General features: G+C 37.9%; 1 protein-coding gene across 1 annotated transcript in view; it reads left to right on the top strand.

The window, feature by feature from the left end:
* The first annotated feature begins 227 nt into the window (after nt 1-227).
* Nucleotides 228-22,126, top strand: part of LOC149227954 (uncharacterized) — a 354,504-nt gene continuing 332,605 nt past the window's right edge. Inside the window, exons 1-2 of the mRNA XM_089380634.1 lie at nt 228-657; nt 772-867. Of these exons, the coding sequence (XP_089236760.1) occupies nt 373-657; nt 772-867 (381 nt within the window). The 5' untranslated portion in view covers nt 228-372. The remainder of the gene's footprint in view (nt 658-771; nt 868-22,126) is intronic.

Genomic DNA, 22,126 nt, shown 5'->3' with positions numbered 1-22,126 from the left:
ATACCTCCAACTTTACTAGTCGAATTCAAAAAAATAAAAGCATATACACCTCTATAAACTTTACGGATCATAACATTGGATGGAAAAAAATCCTTACCCGATTAAAAGTAACTGTAAAATGAAACGGTTGAGTTATTTGAAAATATAATATATTTAAAATGAGGCTACTTTGCTTTTTGAAATTATAATATATTTATTTTGATAGTCGCAGATGACTAACGAAGTGCGTGTTTCATAGATAAATTCATAACTTATACGAGGGGATGAGAAAAGAGAGGCTTACAATTTCGAACGAGTTGACCCAAGAATTCGTGTACTACTACTATATTGAAAGGGTATCCAAAGAGCATTAACATAGAATTGGCTGAAACAATGGCTGGTGCTAGATCATTTATATGCTCCAACGCCCTTTGGAGTTCAAGCAGCATTGGCATCAATCCTTCTGTGAGCAATGGGCATGGTATCGCTAACAACAATAACTACCTAAAGTTCATTCTACCTCCTGCTGCAGTTGCGCAGAAAGGAAGCAGCAGGAGGAAGCCAATCATGGAACCTCCCAGAGCAGTTGTCATGTCTACTAAACAATCTGAAAGCACCCTTCAGTATAAAAAGCTTGGGGACTCCGACTTACTCATCAGCGAAATCACACTTGGAACAGTAATTGCCTAAAGCTCTATTGGGTATTTAAATTTTTATCATCGTCAAAGTTCTGCCTCGTGGTAAAGCAGAAAAATGATTTTGACATATAATTTATGTATAAAATAATTGTAGATGACATGGGGCAATCAAAACAGCGAGAAGGAAGCTCATGAACAGCTCAGCTACGCATTCGACCAAGGAATCAACATATTGGACACTGCGGAGGCCGTAAGTCTCTAATAATAATAACGACATTCTTCATTTTGTTTGTTATACTGTAGCATTATATTTTTATTGAATTAATGTTTCAAATGATCCCGGGCAAGCTCTGCTAATTTATAATCTAGGGCCCTGTGTTTGGCGGGGTTTTAACTGAATAACAATATTCTTCATTTTGTTTGTACTAGACTATTATATTTTTATTGAATTAATGTTTCATATGCTTCCGGTCGAACTCTGCTAATTTACAATCTAAGGCTCTGTCTATCAGGGTACAATCTCACTGCTTGACCATCCTCACAATTTAGAAACTACTTGAAATGGGAAGGCATAGTAGAGTACTATTTAATATTAACAACGTCAAATTTCCCAAAACATTTGTAAGGCATTCTTTAATATTTATAGAATTAGTTTTTGGAAATTTATAATTCTTGTGCCGAAATTAGAGAATTATGTGGGTGGGTTTTGCTTGGTTGGTAAAATGAAAGTTTCATACCCCTACTAAGATTGAAATTCTCTATAGACATTTTGCCCCTTGTAGGTCATCTTGCCCATTTTTCATGTGGTTAGGGGTCAAGTCATGTTTTTGATGAATTTGATATAATAGATGCCCACATACATAGTTTTATGAAACTTATTGCTTGATATGTGGGATGTGTTGTATTCTTTGTAGGTAAACTTAGCTCACACCTTGACGGGGTGTGGGGGGCATGGGGACTCATTTGACCTCTCATTTTGGTGCCCGGATGTTATATACCTAGGGGGGATAATATGGGGTACCAAGGGAGGTACCCAAGGTAATAATGTAATAATGGGATGGGCCATAGTAATAAATAAGGTGGTTAACCCATATCATGTAAGGGACCACAAGTAGTTGGTAATAATGTAATGGGCCCATGGTAGTAGTTTGATGGTATGAAGGAACCATGGTAATGACCCATGGTATTGTATGTATGAGGCCTATATAGAGGCTAGAGACTCCATGTCAAGGAATAGTGTGAAGGATTATTGTATAAACAGGCATATGGCTTGTGGAGTGTTCTCCTTCCTTAAGGAGTGAATGTATGGTGTTGCCCTACCTTAAGGGTTTGATCAATAAAGAAGCATTTCTATCTTATTATTTCTGGGTATATTTGAATTATCTTATACTTTTGGATCAGATCTATAACAAGTGATATCAGAGCTATAACAAGAGGTATCAGAGCACTTTCTTGGGCAAACCGTGGATAACTTTTTATTTTTTATTTTTTATTTTTTGCAGGATTTAGGGGGCGACGAGTTTGCAGATCAAATCTATAAGTTTTGGTGCAAGATCTGTAAAATCTAATTGTAGATCTGGATTTTATGTGAAAAATACCCGATTTCAAAAAAAAAATCGGTCGAATCGGAGTCCGGATGAAGGAGATATCGCTGATTTAAAAATCAGTGGGGTTGCAGACAATTTTGCGGGGCAGCGAAGTTGCGGCACATATTTGGATGTCTTGGTGCAAGATCTGTAAAATCTAATTGTAGATCTGGATTCTGTGTGAAAAATCACTCAATTTCAAAAAAAAATTAATCGAATAGGAGTCCGGATGAGGGAGATATCGCTGATTTAAAATCAGTTCTTTTTTGCAGAAATTTTGGTGATGGCAGGAGAGTTGCAGCACAGATCTGAAATTCCAAGTGCCTAGATTAGAATTTCTATCACATGGGCAAATGCAGAATGATTGTTTCATTTCCAAAAACATGTCATAATAGGGATTCTGAGCAATATTGACAGAATTGTGGCCATTTAAAATTTTCGCCAATTTTTTTGTGATGGCGGGCCAAGATTGGAGTTTGAGAGACTTGTATAAATTTGACGGCTCTCATCCAGCCAAATGGCTAGCACAAATGGAGAAATGTTTTAGTTTGAATTACATCATGGATGATGAGACTCGGCTGAGAATGGGACAAATGTACTTGGACTATGAAAGATGGCAATGGTGGCAAAGGCATCAACATTGCTATCGAAGGCCCTTGACTTGGGACATATTCACAAAAGCTATTATGGACCACTTTGACCGTAAAATTAATCTTGTGGATAAGCTCACACAGACAGACACACAACCTAGCAAAGATTTTATTTTTACAGAAAAGAAGGAAACCAAGGAACCTAAAGGGTTATTTTCTGCTGGTATATCCTTATTGCAGGTTCATGGATTGATTCAGAAAGAGAAGATCATTGTTTCTATAAATCCTAGTTGCAAGCATAATTTCATCAATGTTAATTTGGCAAAAAAATTGCAAGTTCCAGCAAAACAAATTGAAAATACACAGGTTGATGATGAGGATGTTCAAATTTATAAGGATCTGAAGCTTTCTATGGATAAGTATGTGTTGCATGGTGATTTTTATACTTCAGAGATGGATAATATGGATGTTGTTTTGGGATATCCTTAGATGGAATCTGCGGGTACTACCAATATTAATGTGCAAAAGAAATTCCTTAAGCTCTGGTATAAAAAGAAGAAAATTACATTACTGGATATTTCCATTAATAAACAGGTAGATTCCAAGGAGGCTGAAGGAGAAGATGTTCCAGGGTCTGACATATTAGATGATGAGCCGGTGATGATAGACAATCAAACACAAACAGAGGTTGAAGCAGAAAAGGTTACAGGTGTTGATACATCAGAGGAGGGCTCAGTGGTTGAAGTCATATTGGAAAAGAAGACACCACAATAGGCACCACAGCAGGGTGAATTAAAGAAAAAGCTATCGTGGGTTAAAACTTCAACATATCATCACCCACATCACCCCGCAAGACAACCATCAAGATGGCAACCAATTAGCCACATGGACAACAACCCCCGCAGGACATATAGAGAGGAGCGAAGATCCACCTACTACACATCAACACAGAAGAGCTACCACAGTCAACTTCCATCTCAAGCGAGCGAGGCACCAGCGAGACCGAGGGTTCACCTTTCTCTTAGATGGCTAGATTCACGTGCATGGTACCAGTGGACTACTCTTTTGAGTAGATCTTATTATTTGTGTTCTTCCCATGTTTCGGGGACGAAACATGCTAAGGGGGGTGGAATGTTATATACCTAGGGGGGATAATATGGGGTACCAAGGGAGGTACCCAAGGTAATAATGTAATAATGGGATGGGCCATAGTAATAAATAAAGTGGTTAACCCATATCATATAAGGGACCACAAGTAGTTGGTAATAATGTAATGGACCCATGGTATTAGTTTGATGGTATGAGGGAACCATGGTAATGACTCATGGTATTGTATGTATGAGGCCTATATAGAGGCTAGAGACTCCATGTCAAGGGATAGTGTGAAGGATTATTGTATGAACAGACATATGGCTTGTGGAGTGTTCTCCTTCCTTAAGGAGTGAATGTATGGTGTTGCCCTACCTTAAGGGTTTGATCAATAAAGAAGCATTTCTATCTATTTCTATCTTATTATTTCTGGGTATATTTGAATTATCTTATACTTTTGGATCAGATCTATAACAGCGGATGTAAAACCCCCCATATTTTTTCTTTTGTTTTATGTGGTCTCATTTGGCCTCCCATTTTGTTGCCAAGGTGTAAGACCCCCATATTTTTTGTTTTGTTTTATGTGGTTTGTTTTGTGCTTTTTTGGCCAATGTTTTTTTATTCATTGTAGGGTTGTAATTCAACCCGTTTAACAATTAAGGATAATTAAGGTTGCAGAATACCTAAATATTTTATTGTAAGCAATTAAGTTAGTACAATGCGATACAAAGGTGCATGAGTTAGGTTGATTTTCTTCGTTAATGGTTTTTGGGGCAAATCTTGTGTTTACTATATGACTGTGCCATTGTTTTTTCTATTTTAAGATTTTGTAAGCATTGTGTTTCATAAATAGGTTTATCAAACTCTTCATATGGTATTGGAGTAAGATTATTGGCTTCAACGGGGCACCCTTGCTACTAGGGTTTAGCTTATTTCATGAAGAGAAAAGAAGACCGGGAAAAGTTGGATAGGTAGGAAAAGATTGCCATTTTATTGTGCTTTTAAGATTCAATGTTGTGTAATGTCTCTAGAGAAGCCAATGCTGACGAGTTATGGAATAAGGAAAGCGTTGTGTATCAATCTAAGTCCTTGTTAAACAATCTATTCCGTTGAATGACGCTGTATAATCTTAGGATGAATGACAATGACTTCGTGACAAAATGTCTCAATTCGTTTAATACCGTGGTAAGTCTATTAGCCTTTGTTGATATTAAAATGTTTGAAGAATATAAGTGTATTATGTTGTTATGTTCTTTGCTACATTCATGAGATAATATGGTTGTGGCTATTGGTAACACTACTACAACAACTTTAAAATTTGAGGATGTAACCCTTGAAGAGTTATTTTTATTATGTCTTAGGGATGGCCTCTCACAGATAAGGCATCCTTGGAAAAACCCTCCAAGGATTTTTTCCTTATCTCTTATGATTAAAGTGATGCAATTCTATCTTAGGGATGACCTCTCACAGATAAGGCATCCTTGGAAAAACCCTCCAAGGATTTTTGCCTTATCTCTTTTGGTGATAGTGATGCAACTATATAAAAATAAGTCTTTGAGAGGCAGATCGAAATTTAAAGGTAGATTTAATCTCGAGGATAATCTATAAGGAAATTCAAGAAAGTCGATAAAGATGGGCATTATAAGAAAGATAAACGTTGATAAAAGTAAGGGATTCGATGATGCCCGTTGCGTAGAAACGAAAAAATCCATGGAAGAAGGAGGTAATGCGTTCTTGGCATCTATAGACATTCAAATCATGATGCGTGGCTAATCGACTCGATTGCTTCATTTCATATGATCTTTGAGTGGTTTTGTGAATATGAAAAGTACAATGGAGGTGATGTTTTCCTAGGAGATGACTTGACAACCAAAATAATAGGATGTGGAAGGGTCATGTTGTTGCTTAAAGATGGAATGTTTAGGGCTCTCCTTGGGGTTCTACACATTCTATAGTTGGCCAAAAATTTTATATCTATAAAATGAGTGATGTAGGTTCCAATTGTATTTGAAAGAAAACCTACAAGATGGTTCGAGGAGCAATGGTGTTGCTGAGGAGAGTTTAGATTGGAAGTTTGTACAAGTTGTTGTGTGGCACTATTATTGATGGGTGTAACAACTATAGTGTTCCTGAGGGTAGCAATGAAGAAGATAGGTCCCATATTGTCCCTATAAAGAAGACAATGCTTTGGAATCGAACACTGGGACATATTGGAGAGAAGGGCCTTCAAATTGCGCACAATAAAGGCATGGTTGAAGGAATTTATGGTTGTTGCTTAGATTTTGATTTTTCTGAACATTATGTTTATGGAAATATTTTTTTCGTTGAAAATGATGAGTAATTTTATTCGTCTTGAGGAGAAATGAAATTACATTTTGCATATGCTAAAAAGAATTCATGAGAAAAACGTCTATCGACACAAAGCTAACATAGAAAGACATAACAACTGATGCACATACAATATGAAGAGGGCGAACATTTGACTAACATTTTTGCTTAGCCAAACTTTTTACCCTTCTTTTTTTGCACTTTATGCCAAACATCTAGAGCTAGTTCAATAGGAACCAATGCCAAATCTCTACCTTCTTCCACACAGGGGGGCTTCTTTTTCAAAGTCTAAACTGTTTGAAACATGGGCTCTTTTAGTGCCCCCAAGCCCATTTGATGTCTGCACTCTTACATGGTTAGAGCTCTGCTGGACCTGTATGACCAACCCCAACTGAGTCAAGGCATCCTCTTTTTGCTGATGTTTAGGTTGGGCCTTAGTCTCTGCTTTAGGTTGAGTTTTATTATTCTCTTTTGTTCCTTCTCCTTCGTCTTCAGAAAGAGGAAGCTTTGAAAACTGCCATTCCTTTGGTCGATTTGGTTGCTTCTTTTTATTTTTCAGGTTCTTCTTAGCATGTGGACAAGAATTCTATAGATGCCAAGTTTGTAAACATTCATGACATCAGAAAGCCATGTTCTCATAGTCCAAGGTTTGTGTCCACTGTAAGTTATTATGCATCAAAGTTATATGATTTGGAAAACCTTTGCTAAGGTCTATCTCCACACATATTTTGCCAAAGGTGAAGAGACCTTTTTCTATTCTTTCCATGCCCCTATTTTTAGATTTGTCCAGAGCATTTCCAATGTCTTCAAGAATTTTATGATGCCAAAAAGGAAGGGGAAGGTTTGGAAGCCTCACCCAAATCAGCATAGTTGTGACCACCATTGTTGTAGCATCAAACTTTGGGAACAATGGGGTGATGAATAACCCAACATTCCCCCAGAACCATGGCCCTTCCTGTAGAACAAAATCTAAGTCTTTTTGTGTATCAAATTGGACTATGAAGAATCCTTTTGAACATAAATATATGTCACAATTTGGTGTCCATGAGGTGAAATCCCACTGAATCAATGCTTCAGGTTTTGGCCAAAAGCCATTGAATCTACTAATTATTGCCTTATTTTTAGAGCAGAAAAAAGAGAAGAAACCTCTGGATTATTGATCACCATGGTTGGAGCTTAGTCCATTTGGTCTACTATATAGGGGCCTGGGATGTTTAGGCTCTGTTCTGCCTATCCAAACCCCCCTTGAATTGCTTCTTTGAAGGAGGTTGAGTTTCCATTTGATGTCTTGGCCCCAGGAGCACCCCCACATAACCTAAAGTTTAAAATACTAGATGAGTTTCTTGATATGCTGTTATCTTTGAGCAAGGAAGAGTCATGAAGGACCTTCCTTGCATATCACAGACATTGGAACTTAATGGGGATGTCCCATTTTCCTTCAATGGACTTCTTGAGACAAAGCTCATACAACCTTCAAGGAAGTCCTCAAGTTGAGGGGGAAAGAACTAGGGTTTCTCTCTTGGAGCAACACTTAGGCCAAGAGATTTTATGGATGAAATTTGAGTGGATGCCCACTAAACTTGGAGAATAGGTAGCCTAGACCCTAAGCTTGATGTTTAGGCTCTCAAATCACCAAAAAAGCCTCCTTCCTAAAATTTCGCTGGAAGCCCTAGATTTTCACCTTAGCCTTAAAAGGACCGATTTTAAGGAAAGAACATTATGGAAAAAGTTTAGGATTGATCACCAATGACTTGGACTAGTGCCTTGTCCTTTAGGCATATGGAGTCAAGGTTGAAATATATAAGCTAGATCCTTTCTAAGGAGGATAAAAATTGATGCCCTATATATCAACTTTTAGCATTTACCCACTTCAAAAGAAAATGGAGTTCGATGGAGAGATTAAAGATTTCCTCCACTAGGAAAATTTATTACATGTTGTACAATGAATAACATATGCAATACTCAATTAGATAGCATTTCAAAATTGATTTTCAACAATTAGGGCACAATTTAACATAACCTAGAAGCAACAATTCCATACATTAGACAATTTCAAAATAGAAAATCTTCAACAATAAGCACTTACATGAAAACATGTAGTATATCCATCCATTATCCAAAGAAGTAGCTCTAAAGACAATCAAAAATAGCTTCCAAATATCGAAATGGATCCCATAGATCTCCATTAGCCAAAAGAAACAAGTGCGAGTTCTTCTCAAGAAGCCTAATCTCAAGTGTGATGATGATGAGAGACTCAAATGAGGGCTCTTCTATTTCTACATGTTCTATCAAGTCTAATTTTAGCTTAGAACCCCCTCTTAGTTGTCAAATGGAGGGCCAAACTAATTGTGGTTAAAAGCCAACTACATAGCCAATGTAAAATGATAAGATAATCCCACAAGAGGGCCAAAATGTTGACGTCATCATTGCGTAGGCCTCTTGGAGGCATGCATTGAGTTCTCTTGGTGCTAAATGTTAGTTTTTGGTAGCATCAGATGTGCTCTAGCCATGAAAATTAGTGGAGAGGCTAAGGCACATGAGTTCTAAAGAATCTAGAAACCATTTGGTGAAATTCCACCCATTTTGTATTTTATTAAAATAATTAATATTTTTAATGGGGTTCCTAAGTCTAAACTTAGGAAAATCAAAGTATTAATGGGTATTAATCAAAATATGGGTGAGATTGTTCTAGAAAGTGGATCAAGTCAAGTTTTTAACCTTAGCCGTTGATTAGAGACTTAATCTCAGTCGTTGAAGTCTCAACGAGAAAAGTATAAGGAGGCTTGGGGTTCATTCAGGAATATACCAAGAGAACGAATTGATCTAGAGTTCGAAATTTCTGGGGCTTGGAAGCTGAGAAATTCGAACTAAGTGATCATTCTACAGTAGAGGGGCAGGGATAGTTCGAGAATACTGGGCAGAGAGGAAGAGAGCCACCAGTGGAGGCAACACAACACCTAGAGGGACTGATGCCGGGTCAGTCTGAGCCTATGCAGGCTTGACACTGAACCAGGGAGAGCCAGCGTAGAAGTGAGGTTACCCTCACGCAGAAATCCAGAACTGCCGGGGATCTGCCGGAATAGCCAGGAGAGTTTGATGCAGAAGTTCCAAGAGACAGAAGAGACTGGGCAGAGCCTGTAAGGCTGACGCAGAGATAGTTGGGTGTTTGCCAGTTCTGCTATCGGATCAGCCGGGAACTACTAGGAGAAGTGAGGTAATCTCACTCAGTTTTCTGCCATTATATTTTTCTCTGTAACTGGATTGCCGGGAGGGCATCCAACATTGTATTCAAAACTATTGCTTAATAATATAAAACCCTTAGAGCTGCTGCACCGGTTTTCCCACATTGGGTTTTTCCGGGGACTATTTTGTCCAAAAATAATGGTGTCCTATGTATCTTGTTCTTTGCTCAATTTCTTGTTTCATGTAATCAAATTAAATTGGTGTAGGCTGCAGAAGTAATTTACTTCAGTATTTTTCAGAAAATAACTTGATAATGTATATTAAAATCAAGTAGGAGAAGTTTAGTTTTGCTGCAACAGGGGTTCCTTGAGTATAGGAATTTTCACATGGTATCAGAGCATTGATTTTGAAACAGGGAGAGCAGATCCAACACTGAGCAGAGAGGCCAATAGCTGCATTTGACAACAATTCGAATCCCCTTGAAGGGATTGCGCAGTCCTGTGCTAGGAAAGCAGAGATTCTGAGGAAATCTCTCTCTGAGAGAGTCAACAGAGAGGTACGATTTTTGGTTCGTGAGTTTGCAGAGGTAGAGGGAGTGACGCAGAGCCTCAACGCAATGCTTGAAGGACGCAGTTTCTGCTGGGGCAGAAATCTGTCGGAAAAGAGTGAAGACACATAGAAGGGGAATTTTCTCCTCAGAGGACTTTTTCGCCAAAAGTTCGAAGTTTTCACTTGCCGGGAAATAGACCAGTGCTGCACAGTGACTAGAGGAGTCAATTCGACAGTTTGGGTGAGATGGCATCACATGGGCTCAGAGATGGCATACTCATTCTATTACTCAGTATAATAAAATGGCTTAGCATTTCTTTCTGCATTTCTTGAGTATTTGCTTATATCTCACGGTGATATTGTTATATGTTGCACCATTGTTATTTTCATCACTTTGAGTTTCCTGGTTATTATATCATTTATACGTATTTGGTTGGAGTTTACTGGGGTTTGGGGAATATCTCGAAAACGGGATATTACATACCAAAATGTAAAGCCCTGAAATTTTAACAAGATATAACTATCCAAATATAAGAATTTATCAATTTGTAGTTGAATACATACATGATGTTAAGTACCTACCTGGCGGAAGATGCTTCTGATTTGCTCTAGTTCCCGCTCCCGTTACCAAAAGACCAAAAACCTCCCAGCCAAGCTAGGTACAGTCTCAGTACCCAACCCCAAAAAACTTCAAATTCGAAATATTTTGGCCCCCGTGCCCAAAAGTCTCAAGAACAACTGCTCAATCTCCATTAATCTCTGTATCTTCCTCTTATTAGTTCCTCCTCTGCCTCCCTCAGTTTTCTCTTCCAGAATTTCCCCTTTCTACAATCCCATCCCTCCTTTTATGTCCTCCAAAACTCCTCCACCGCTTCCCTTTTCTTTATCATTATAAGTTGTAGAGTCGGTCACCGCCTTCTTCCTTTCCAGTTTGCTGACCATGCAATCTTATTTATACAATATCTCCTTTATCATAATGTTGGGTTTCACTTTTATTTAAATTGAATTATTTTCATAGTATTATGGTTTTATATATATTATTCTCTTTATTACATTCACTATTTAGTATATATATATATATATATATATATATACATATTTTCCTTTAACTTTATATAGTAGAATTATATATATTTATTATGGTGGTGGTACGTATATCATATACCCTACTATCTAATATGGTGGTGGTGTGCATGCTAATATCTCTATGTCCCTATTAATTTAAGATAGGTCCTTACAAATGACAAAGGATAAGGTTGGAAATATGATACAGAAAGATGCCCCATGGCATCAAAGGTCCTCAATGAAGTTCCTGCTAAGAACCTGCTTACTTTCAGGTATATCCATGGGCTACTTTTCTGATGTGCCTTGTCCAATTCTGAATCTCTGAGGACTTTGACCAATCCCAACATTGTGTTGTACATGGCCATCAGATTTACCAAATCCTTTCCGATTTTTTCTTTTCTTCTTAATAGATTGTGATTTTGATGTTGAGGTGATCAAAGTAGACCTTTTTGCCCGATCTTGAAGATGTTCTGATGGAAAATTCGAAGTATCCAAGACTTCTTTGACTTTCCTTTGTCCATTCTGCTTCTTCTCTGACATGGGTGATGGATCAATCTCAGAAGTATAAACTTGATTTCCCTTAGTTTCCTTGCTATCCAAGTCTCCATAAATTAGCTATTTTTCAATGGAGTAAATTACCTCGTCATAATGAGATGAAGATTGCTTCAGTGGACCGAAAGGCTTATGATTTGTTTCTTTGTTCTCTTCCCATTCGTCATTTAACCTAAGTTGGAATTTTTGTACCTGTAAGCTTTTCATTTCATCCAACCTATTCTTGAAAGTGACCTAATTAGACTTCATAACACTTATTTCCTTGGTATGATTTGTTTCCATGGTGTTGATTAATTGCACTTGTTTTTCTTCCATGGTAAGCAACCTATTTTGAAAACTGACCATTTGATTAGAATGATTTACTTCCATGACCGTTATTGCTTGTGCATGATTTTCCTCCATGCTCTTAATGAGTTGAGCTTGGTTGAGTTGCATATCCTTAATCATTCGGGCATATCCTTAATCATTCGGGTCAACCCCTTGATGAGATCCTTATCATTCTCATTTGCTTGAGTTTTGATCTTTCTTTCATCTCCATATTTTTCTTCAAAGGCATCAATGATTGATTCTAGAGAATCAAAATTGTTAGCAGGTGAGTCTATGAACCAATCCATAGCATCGCCATCTAATGAAAAGATGAAAAGTCTCATTTTAACATCCTCATGGTTAATATCATGGCACCTTTTGCTCACACAAAGGTGGAAATTCCTAAGGTGAGTTTCAATACTAATGGCATTGTTACGTAGAAAACTAGGCAACTATTCAATAGCCTCAATGGCCTCATCCGGAATGAAATTCGGATAGCCTGAAATGTTATTAAAATCACAGGGGGTGAACAAATAATTCATGATGTCATGCTCACTTGACCCTGAAAAAGCAAATGGATACTAGAGAGAGGCTCCTATCGAAGATTAGCAAGAAATCTACAAGAAGTAATCTTCAAGCAAAATCCTTGCAGAAAATGAAAATAAGCGGAGTCGCCACTTGAACAAGAATCTAACTCTAAAATCCAACACGCAAAAACCAAAAGTTAATTGTATTTCCCAGGTACAAGAAGACTTGTCCCCGATAACGATGCCAAAAATGTTGACCCTGCCGCCTACAACTACCTACAAGTCAGTGAGAAAAGCCTTCAACCCCACAAGGTGTGGTTGGTGGCAGGGAACTAAGAGAAGTGGCTGTCACACTAAATCCCCTCTCTCCGTTTAAGCTATCTCCTAGGTTAGCTATGGGGGGTGGTCCCTAATATGGAAAACTAAGATAAAAGAAATGTGAGGTTCTAGGAGAGATGTTAAAATGAAAGTGGATTACTTTTAAGATTTATGAGCAAAATATGATATAAGCAATAAAAATCATTAACATAATAAAGCCATAAAACTAGTGCCTTAAGATAAGTTGCTCAACATGAATGAAAGATATATTTGCTCAAAATAAAAGTAGAATGCTTCAAAAAATGAAAGCAAAGCAATCTTGAAATGGAGACAAAGATGTTAGCACGATAATCGATATAAGCTATAAAATGCTTTTAAAATATAATCAATGCCTAAATCAAAGCAAATAGAGATATCTTGCAAAAGGAAAATCAATTAGTGTTCTATTTGCAAAAAGAAAATGGAACAATGCTTGCCAACATAAAATATTGAATAATGACAAGTAAAATGGACAATTGCAAGTGAATTCATAAAATGTATTAGCATGACATACACTTATACTAGATTTGAATGCAATTAGTCTTGGTTATTTTTAATCTAAAATGTCTAATCTAAATGTGAAGTCCTCCTTTTGAGCTTTTACCAAAGGTAAAAATTGGGGTGACTGTAAGAAAGAGGGGGCGAGGGCACGAAGGTGTCCCCTGAGTCTTACGAGCCAGCGTGTCCCTTCATTCCTACAAGGGGACAAACCACCTTCATAGCTGTAGGGTCACAACGTTTTTACCTTACTTCGTACTAGATGGAAGGACTTTCTACGAAAGATTTTTTCCCTATACTTTCTATCAACTAAGCTTATGCTTAGAGGTTAATTTTAGTGAGGCTTGGGGCCTAGGTTGGAAGCCTTATTATACTAAAATGCCTAGATGAAATGCATGAGTGAGTGCAATTGCTTCCAAGAAAGTATTGATATTAGTGCTCAAAATAAAAGACAATGCTCAAATAAACAATACCAATATCTTTCAATGAAAAGGGAAAGTGAAACAATTAGCTCAATGTGGCTCCACATGTTCCAAAGGAAACCAAAGGAGTCTTTTACAACATGCCACTGCCAAGGGCTAGATCTCTTCAAGTAACAACTACAGGAGAGTTCGGAAAAATATGAAAATACAAGAAACAAATTTGCAACAAATCAAATTAGCCACAAAGAGAGTTATATTCAGCACTAAGGAGAGAGGCTAAGCCTCCTCTAGCCCACAACCTAGTGAGAGAAGGATGCTGCCCTCAAAGTAGAACTCGGCCTTTCAAGAAATGATGCCTCAAATACTCACAACCTCCATGGATTTTCGTCTCAAAATGCTCCAAAGGTCCTGCAAATAACTTGTTAAATGTCTCAAATGAAAACTCCCTCAAGTTGCCACAAGGATTGAATTAGTAAATCTGCTCAAAAGGAGTTGCAAAATAGATCCAAAATGAGTGGAAGATGAAATGAAAGAGTCAAAATGATAATATACAATTAGTGTACAAGAACTAGATCAAGACATGCAAGTAGAACTCCATATTTGTCTAGTTAAAACCATGCTCTAGGTAGCATATAAAATTCTTGAAAGCACGAGATATTGATCAAGAAAAATATTGAATTTAAATCTATGTGATCTTAGTAGGCTAGAAGAAAGGAAACTACTTCTTTCAAAATCGTTTGATGAGATCCTTAAGGCAAACCGATTAGGTCCTGTTGTCGCACAAATTGACACGATAATGCTCAGACCGGGGGCTATCACCCTGATCCCCGATCTCTCCGTTTAAACCTGTCTCCTGCGGCTAAGGGGGGTAGACCCTATGGGACAATGGATGACCAAGGGAAAACAAGCACTTATTTGATTTTATTAAGTTAATAGACCAGTGCCTTATGGAGTTAATGACTGAATGATCAAATGCTTGCAGAAATATGAGCTCGTTAACAATCATTTACCATCAAATAACTCAAACAAAGATTGACCTTTACCAAATGCGAGATAATCGATAAATGCTCGATGGCTTAACAATATTCCAGCAAATAAAATTCGAAAGATTAAAAGCTTTATTAGAATATTCCTATTTAGTATTCTGTTTAGTATTTAATGCTCATTGTATTTAGCTGTTGCTATTTGTATTCTTTTAGCAGTTTCTTAGATGAAACTGAGTGTTTCTATATTCTACATAGAAACCTGATGTTTCAATTATTGTAAATATCTCTGTATTATGATTGAGCTGTTTTGCTCATTCGATATGAATTCATTCAACATTCTTTTATGGTATCAGAGCAAGGTTAAGAGATTTCTTGAACAATTATTCTCTCTGCATCGTAATCTCTTGAGTCCTTTCTAAGGTCGAGCCCTCTGTAAGCCAGGCAGCCTTCACTGAGTCTTAGCCTCGGCTTTGCTCGCTGTGATAAAAGCTTACAGTCGTCCATCTTGATACAGAAATGGATTCTTCCCCTGCATGATCATTTTTTTTAAAGGAATTAACTTTGTGGCGGTGACTGTTTCGTGGGAGCGGAATTTTTTTTTTTCTTGGCTGGCCAGTTTGCTTGGAATCGTGAATCCGGCTATCTTCTTCTTCGCCTGGCGGCTACTCGAACTCAACGTGGAATTCTTCTATCGTGAATTGAATCCAGCTATTTTCTTCGGCCACAACGTGGAATTCTTCAGCAAACGTGACCCAGGTGTTTTCTCTCGTTCAAAACTCATTTGCTTTTTGAAAATCGGAGTCGTGGTCTGAAAATTCGATCTGCGGGCAACTGTCTATTTGTTTTTTTTGTTTGAAACCCTGTCAAACAAACCCGTGGATATCTGTGGATACGCGTGTGTTGGTTCATTGTATTTCAAACCCGTGGATATATTTCAAACGCTGTCAAACAAACCCGTGGATATATTTCAAACGCTGTCAAACAAACCCGTGGATATCTGTGGATACGCGTGTGTTGGTTCATTGTATTTCAAACCCGTGGATATATTTGAAACCCTGTCAAACAAACCCGTGGATATCTGTGGATACGCGAGTGTTTGTTCATTGTATTTCAAACCCGTGGATATATTTCAAACGCCTCGGAACATATTTCAAACGCGTATATATAAAGCTCGTATATACCGTGGATATTTCAAACAAGCGTATACACCTGTGGAACTATACCACGTAGCTGAGACGTGAAGCTGAGACGTGAAGCTTTGACAGCTCACGTGGGTCCATTTTTAAATCTTCGTATTTGCTTTATCATCACCGGTTCTGTTTGCCGGCAGTGTGTTCCCAATCAGCGTTTTTTTTTCTCCTCGTGATCCTGACAGCCTCCATTACAAACTCAGACCTGAAATTATCTGTTGCCGCTCGGATTATGGTGCTAGCTGTGGGGTCGGATTATGGTGGAGCTCCACGGACCTGAAGCAAACCTGTGGGAAACTGTATTCTCAGACCTGTGCTTATCTTAGGACAAAACTCAGATCTGGCCAGAGAAAGGAACCTCAAACTTTATTTTATGATTTGGACCTGTCACATTTATTAAAGAAGGGGACTTTTGCAGCAGGATTAAAGGGGACAGTTTCAGCAGTATTACTATTGTTTTTAGACTGGAGAGATATTTTTGCTGGTAAATATTTTTTCTAGCAGAACAAAGTCTGTTTTTTTTTAAATTACACCAGGATAAACAGGCAGCTACATTTTCTTGTGTGTCAGACTTCTGTATTTTCTTTGGGAAAATGGCCACGCTCACCAATCTGATGTTAGAAGGAAATCAACGCTTTAATGGCAGCAACTATAACATTTGGAAACAAAGAATGTTGACCATTTTTGAGTACAGGTGTCTTGATCAACTCATTTTGGGCAAAGAGCTTCGTCCCGGTACAGCTGGGACCGATCAAGATAAATTTGATGATCGAAATCGAGAGGCTGTTATGCTTCTCAAGCTCTCTGTCGCTGATGATCAGTTACCACAGATCCCTTCTGGCAAGACAGCTGCTGAAATCTGGCAACAGTTGAAAGAACTGCATGAGACATCTGACAAAAGCAGAGCTTTTTTTCTCAAAAATCAGTTGTTCTCCATCATGATGGACGAACATATGTCTTTACAGGAACATCTCAACAAAATTAAAGACATTCGAGATCAGCTCGAAGCCATTGGTCGGACCATGGAGGAGGAAGATATGGTAGTCATTACTTTGAAAAGTCTACCGAAATCCTATGAACACTTCATAGAAACACTCAACATTACCACCACAAATGTTGATCTGAAGTTTCCAGATTTATGTACCAAACTTCTGCAGCAGGATCAGTGGAAACAGCAGTTTGGTAGTAGTGCTTCATCAGTGTCCTCGGAAAATGCATTTTCTGCAAAATATCAGTCCTCTCAGTCCTTTCAGCAGAAAGGCTCCTCTCAGCTTTTTGATCCTGCTCGGAAGAAAAGTGTGCAGTGTAATTACTGTCACAGGTTCGGTCACATGAAGAAAGATTGCCGACAGAGGATTGCTTCTGAACAGAGGAAACAGGGAGGGCCACATCAGACAACAAATGTTGCAGAACATTCCGAGCAGACAGAGTCTGCCTTTTACGCCTTTATGGCTAAAAGGTCTTCAGATCCTGTTCCTTCCTCTGCATGGTACATTGATTCTGGCGCATCACGTCATTTTTCTCACAGGCGTGACTGGTTTATTGACTTCTCACCTTTCAGTGATTCCGTGGTATTTGGCGGAGGTGAAAAGTACACAGTAGCTGGCAGAGGTACAGTTCAAATTCAGTCTGGTGGGCGCACACTTATATTTTTGAATGTATACTATGTTCCTGGTATGGAAATTAATCTGCTATCTGTCAGCCAGATTATGAGGAATTCTCCTCAACTTGATGCAGTGTTCAGTACCCACAAGTGCTCCATTATTGACAAGGAGACTAGTTTAACAGTTGCTGTTGGCCTAGAGGATCATGGTCTATACAGGCTACTTGACACCGGTGACTCTCCAGAAGTGGCTCTAGCAGCACGTATCTCTCCTATCAGCACTCTATGGCATCAGCGATATGGGCATCTCAATATGCAGTATCTCTCTCAGCTCTCTCGGGAGGGACTTGTGTCTGGATTACCTGATATTCAGACTCAGCAGTTGGGGGTATGCAGCGCCTGTCAAGCGGGAAAGCAACATCGGTCTTCATTCAAAAATGGAGAATCTTGGCGCGCATCTAAGGTACTTCAGTTACTTCATGCTGATATTTGCGGTCCTATGAATACAGCTTCTATCACTGCTTGCAAATATTTTTTACTTATTGTAGATGATTTCAGTAGAAAGATGTGGGTATATTTTTTAAAAAATAAATCTGATGCTCTTAGTACCTTTCAGAAGTTTAAAACCTTAGTGGAAAAAGAATCTGGTTGTAACATCATGACCCTTAGGACCGACAATGGGGGGGAATTTTGTTCTTCAGTGTTTGCCAACTTCTGTGATATTCATGGCATCAAACGTCAATTAACCACTCCTTACACTCCTAAGCAAAACAGTGTTGTCGAGCATCGCAATCGCACGGTTGTTGAAATGGCTCGTTCCATGCTACAACACAGGAGTGTTCCAAACAAATTCTGGGCTGAAGCAGTATTTACTGCTGTTTATCTTCTTAACAGATCACCCACTCAGGCTGTTACAGGGAAGACTCCTAAAGAGGTTTGGTCTGGCCGTAAGCCTAAGATCAGTCATCTCAAAGTATTTGGCTCAGTTGCATATGTTTGGATTCCAGCTGCTAAACGATCTAAGTTGGATTCCAAAAGCCAGAAACTCATGATGATAGGGTACAGTGATCATCACAAGGCCTATAGGCTGATAGATATAGCCACTGGTCGTCTTAGCTTCAGTCGGGATGTAGTATTTGATGAAGACAGAGGATTCTTTCAGTCTTCTTCTTCTAAGCAGTGTTCTGAGGATCAGCCTCACAGTGTTCTTCTTCCGGTCGGTCCACCTGATGGGAGGGATGATGTAGCATCAGTATTTGATAATACTCTATCTGAGCTTCCTTCAGAAAATAACCCTCCTCTTGCGGCTCCTATTGCTCTTGAGTCTTCTCCACCTCCTCCTGATATTGGTTCCTCTACTCCTGCTATTGCTTCTTCTACTCTTCGGCCAAAATGGTGGGCTAAAACCATTGGTGATCTCCGGGATGATGAGCTCCTTGAAGGCAGAACTTTTAGACATAAGAACAGACAACAGTCTACAGTCAATTTTGCTCTTATGGCTAACCTACACAGTACTTTTGAGCCTCAAACCTATTCAGAGGCTAAGGGTACATCTGAGTGGGAACAAGCTATGGAAGCCGAATTCCAGAGCCTTCAGAAGAATCACACATGGACACTTTCTGATCTTCCTGCAGACAAACAACCCATAGGTTGCAAATGGGTGTATAAAGTGAAATACAAAGCTGATGGAACCATAGACAAGTATAAAGCTCGTCTTGTGGCTCGAGGGTTCTCATAGAAGGAAGGCATTGACTATGAAGAGACTTTTGCTCCTACAGCCAAGATGAGTACCATAAGGCTTATGCTCGCCCTAGCGGCTCAGTTCAATTGGAAAGTTCATCAGATGGATGTAAAGAGTGTTTTCCTAAATGGTGATCTCCAAGAAGAAGTCTACATGACGCAGCCTCCAGGATTCAAGGTTGCTGGTCAAGAACAGAAAGTGTGTCGGTTAGCTAAAGCAATCTATGGATTGAAACAAGCTCCTCGGGCTTGGTACATGAAAATTGATCAATACCTGACTGATCAGGGTTTTCAGCGGAGTCCATCTGATGCAAATCTGTATATCAAGCATACTGGTGATGATATCTTGTTTGTGGTTGTCTATGTGGATGACCTTATCATTACTGGCAGTCATGCACATTTGATCCATAGGATCAAACAAGATTTATGCAGAACTTTTGAGATGACCGACTTGGGACTTCTTCATTACTGTCTGGGGGTTGAAGTTTGGCAGACTGAAAATCAGATCTTTCTCTCTCAGTCCAAGTATGCCAGAAATCTTGTGGACAGGTTCAGAATGCAGGATTGCAAACCAGCCACGACTCCTATGGAACCAGGGCTCAAACTTTCAGCACAGTCATCCTCTCCCCTTGTGGATGAAACTTTATTCAGGCAATTAGTGGGCAGTCTCATCTACCTTACTGCTACCAGACCTGACATCAGTTTTGTAGTAAGCTACATTTCCCGTTTCATGTCAGCCCCTAAAGTTGATCATTGGCAAGCAGCAAAGCGTGTGCTACGATATGTGCGTGGCACTTCTGATTATGGTCTCCTATACACTCGAAGTTCCAAACCTATACTCCGTGGTTACACTGATTCTGACTGGGCCGGTTCGGTTGATGACCGTAAATCTACAGCTGGGTATGTGTTTAATCTAGGATCCGGTGCTGTTACTTGGACTAGTAAGAAGCAACAGGCAGTGGCTCTCTCCTCAACAGAAGCAGAGTATCGGGGAGCAGTTAAGGCATCCTGTGAGGCAGTTTGGCTTTGACGTATGCTTGCAGATATGCATGTTTCCCAGACAGGGCCTACTTCTTTGTTTTGTGATAATCAGGGAGTGCTCAAACTTGCCAAGAATCCAGTCTTTCATGAACGAACAAAGCATGTGGAAACTCATTGCCACTACATTCGCCAGCTTGTTGAAGACGGCTCAGTTCAGTTATAATATGTTCCCACAACAGAGCAGCCCGTCGACATTTTCACCAAGCCTCTTGGTCCTGATAAATTTGTAAAATTCAGAGGGTCTATTGGTGTTGTAAATAGATTGAGCATTAAGGGAGGGTATTAGAATATTCCTATTTAGTATTCTATTTAGTATTTAATGCTCATTGTATTTAGCTGTTGCTATTTGTATTCTTTTAGCAGTTTCTTAGATGAAACTGAGTGTTTCTATATTCTACATAGAAACTTGATGTTTCTATTATTGTAAATATCTCTGTATTATGATTGAGCTGTTTTGCTCATTCGATATGAATTCATTCAACATTCTTTTAAGCTTTAAATAACCATGTAATTTTAAATGCTAACCAGAGATCACATTCATATAGCTAATCTTTAAATGATCATTTAAGCATGTTTAACCACATGAAAATGATAAACATTAATCCCACATCAAAACTCTATTAGCAAAATTTAGAAAAATATGCTAAGACTAAATGCGACACAAAAATAATTCAAAATTTTTATATTTCATATATATATATATATTTTACTTTTTAAATGAAACTGAAAATGTCTAATTTAAAACAAAAAATCGATTTTGATATATATATATATATATATATATATATATATATATATATATATTTATTTATTTATTTATTTATAAAGATTCAAAATTTAAAAATAAAAATAAAACTAAAATCTAAAACTAACAATTTAATTCTAAAATCTAAAACTAAACCTAAAGACTAACCTTTTTTTTTTTTTTTTTTTTTTGTTCTAAAACCAAAAAATTAGAACAGAAAAACTAAGATCTAATTAAAACTAAAATTTATTCTAAACAAAAAATGAAAGGAACCTTTTTATATTTTTTAAATCATTTATGGTTTTATATGAGATCTTTTGAATTTATTAAAAAACTAAAAAAAAAAAAAAAAAAAAAACTTGAAACTAACAACTCATTTAAAATGAAAATCGATTTCCTTTTATTTTTAATTTTTTTTATGACTTTTTTTTTCTTTTTTGCTTGAAATAAAATTAAAATCAAAATCCTAAAGAAAAAAAAAGAAACTAATCTAAATCAAATTAAATTTTTTCCCTTTTACGTGAAGTTTTAAGCCTAGAGATATATACATATAAAACTTAAAATAAAATGAAATACATTTAGCGTAATCATGTAAAATAAAAATGAAAATGGGATTTTTTTACCTTTTTATTTTTATTATTATTATATGATTATAAAATTCTAAATTTGAAACTGGGATAAAAATAAAATCAAATACAACTAAATTAAATCTAACTATAAACCAAAAATTAAAATTCCTTTACCAAAAAACTAAATTGAAATAAAATCAAAACATGACTAAGATCTAATTCTAAATCTAAGTCTTAAAGAAAATAAAAAAAAAATCGAACAAAATCTTTAGACTAAATCATAAGACGCAGCCCAAAATCGAAATGCTTAGAATTTTATTTGCTGCGTATACAGGTCTGCGGCTGAAGAAAAGTCGACGGAGGGAGGAATGTACGCAGGTAGGGAGACAACAAAGGCTTGCAGGTGGATTGGCTGCTGTGCTAGTGAGGGAAGACTGCCCATGTTTTGGGCAACTCGATGGCAGAAGGAGATGACTGCGTGGAGCAGCGTGAGGGGATGCGTGAAAGTTGGCTACAGATAGGTTGATGGAAGAGTGAGTGCGTTTGAGGAGCAAGCTTGTGCAGGTTGGAGCTAAGATGAAGA

This window comes from Pinus tabuliformis, chromosome J (assembly GCF_031772625.1).
Source record: "Pinus tabuliformis cultivar Carrire ecotype Pingquan chromosome J, CPIR1, whole genome shotgun sequence".
NCBI classification, from domain to species: Eukaryota; Viridiplantae; Streptophyta; class Pinopsida; order Pinales; family Pinaceae; genus Pinus; species Pinus tabuliformis.
This window is presented reverse-complemented; position numbering and strand designations above follow the sequence as displayed.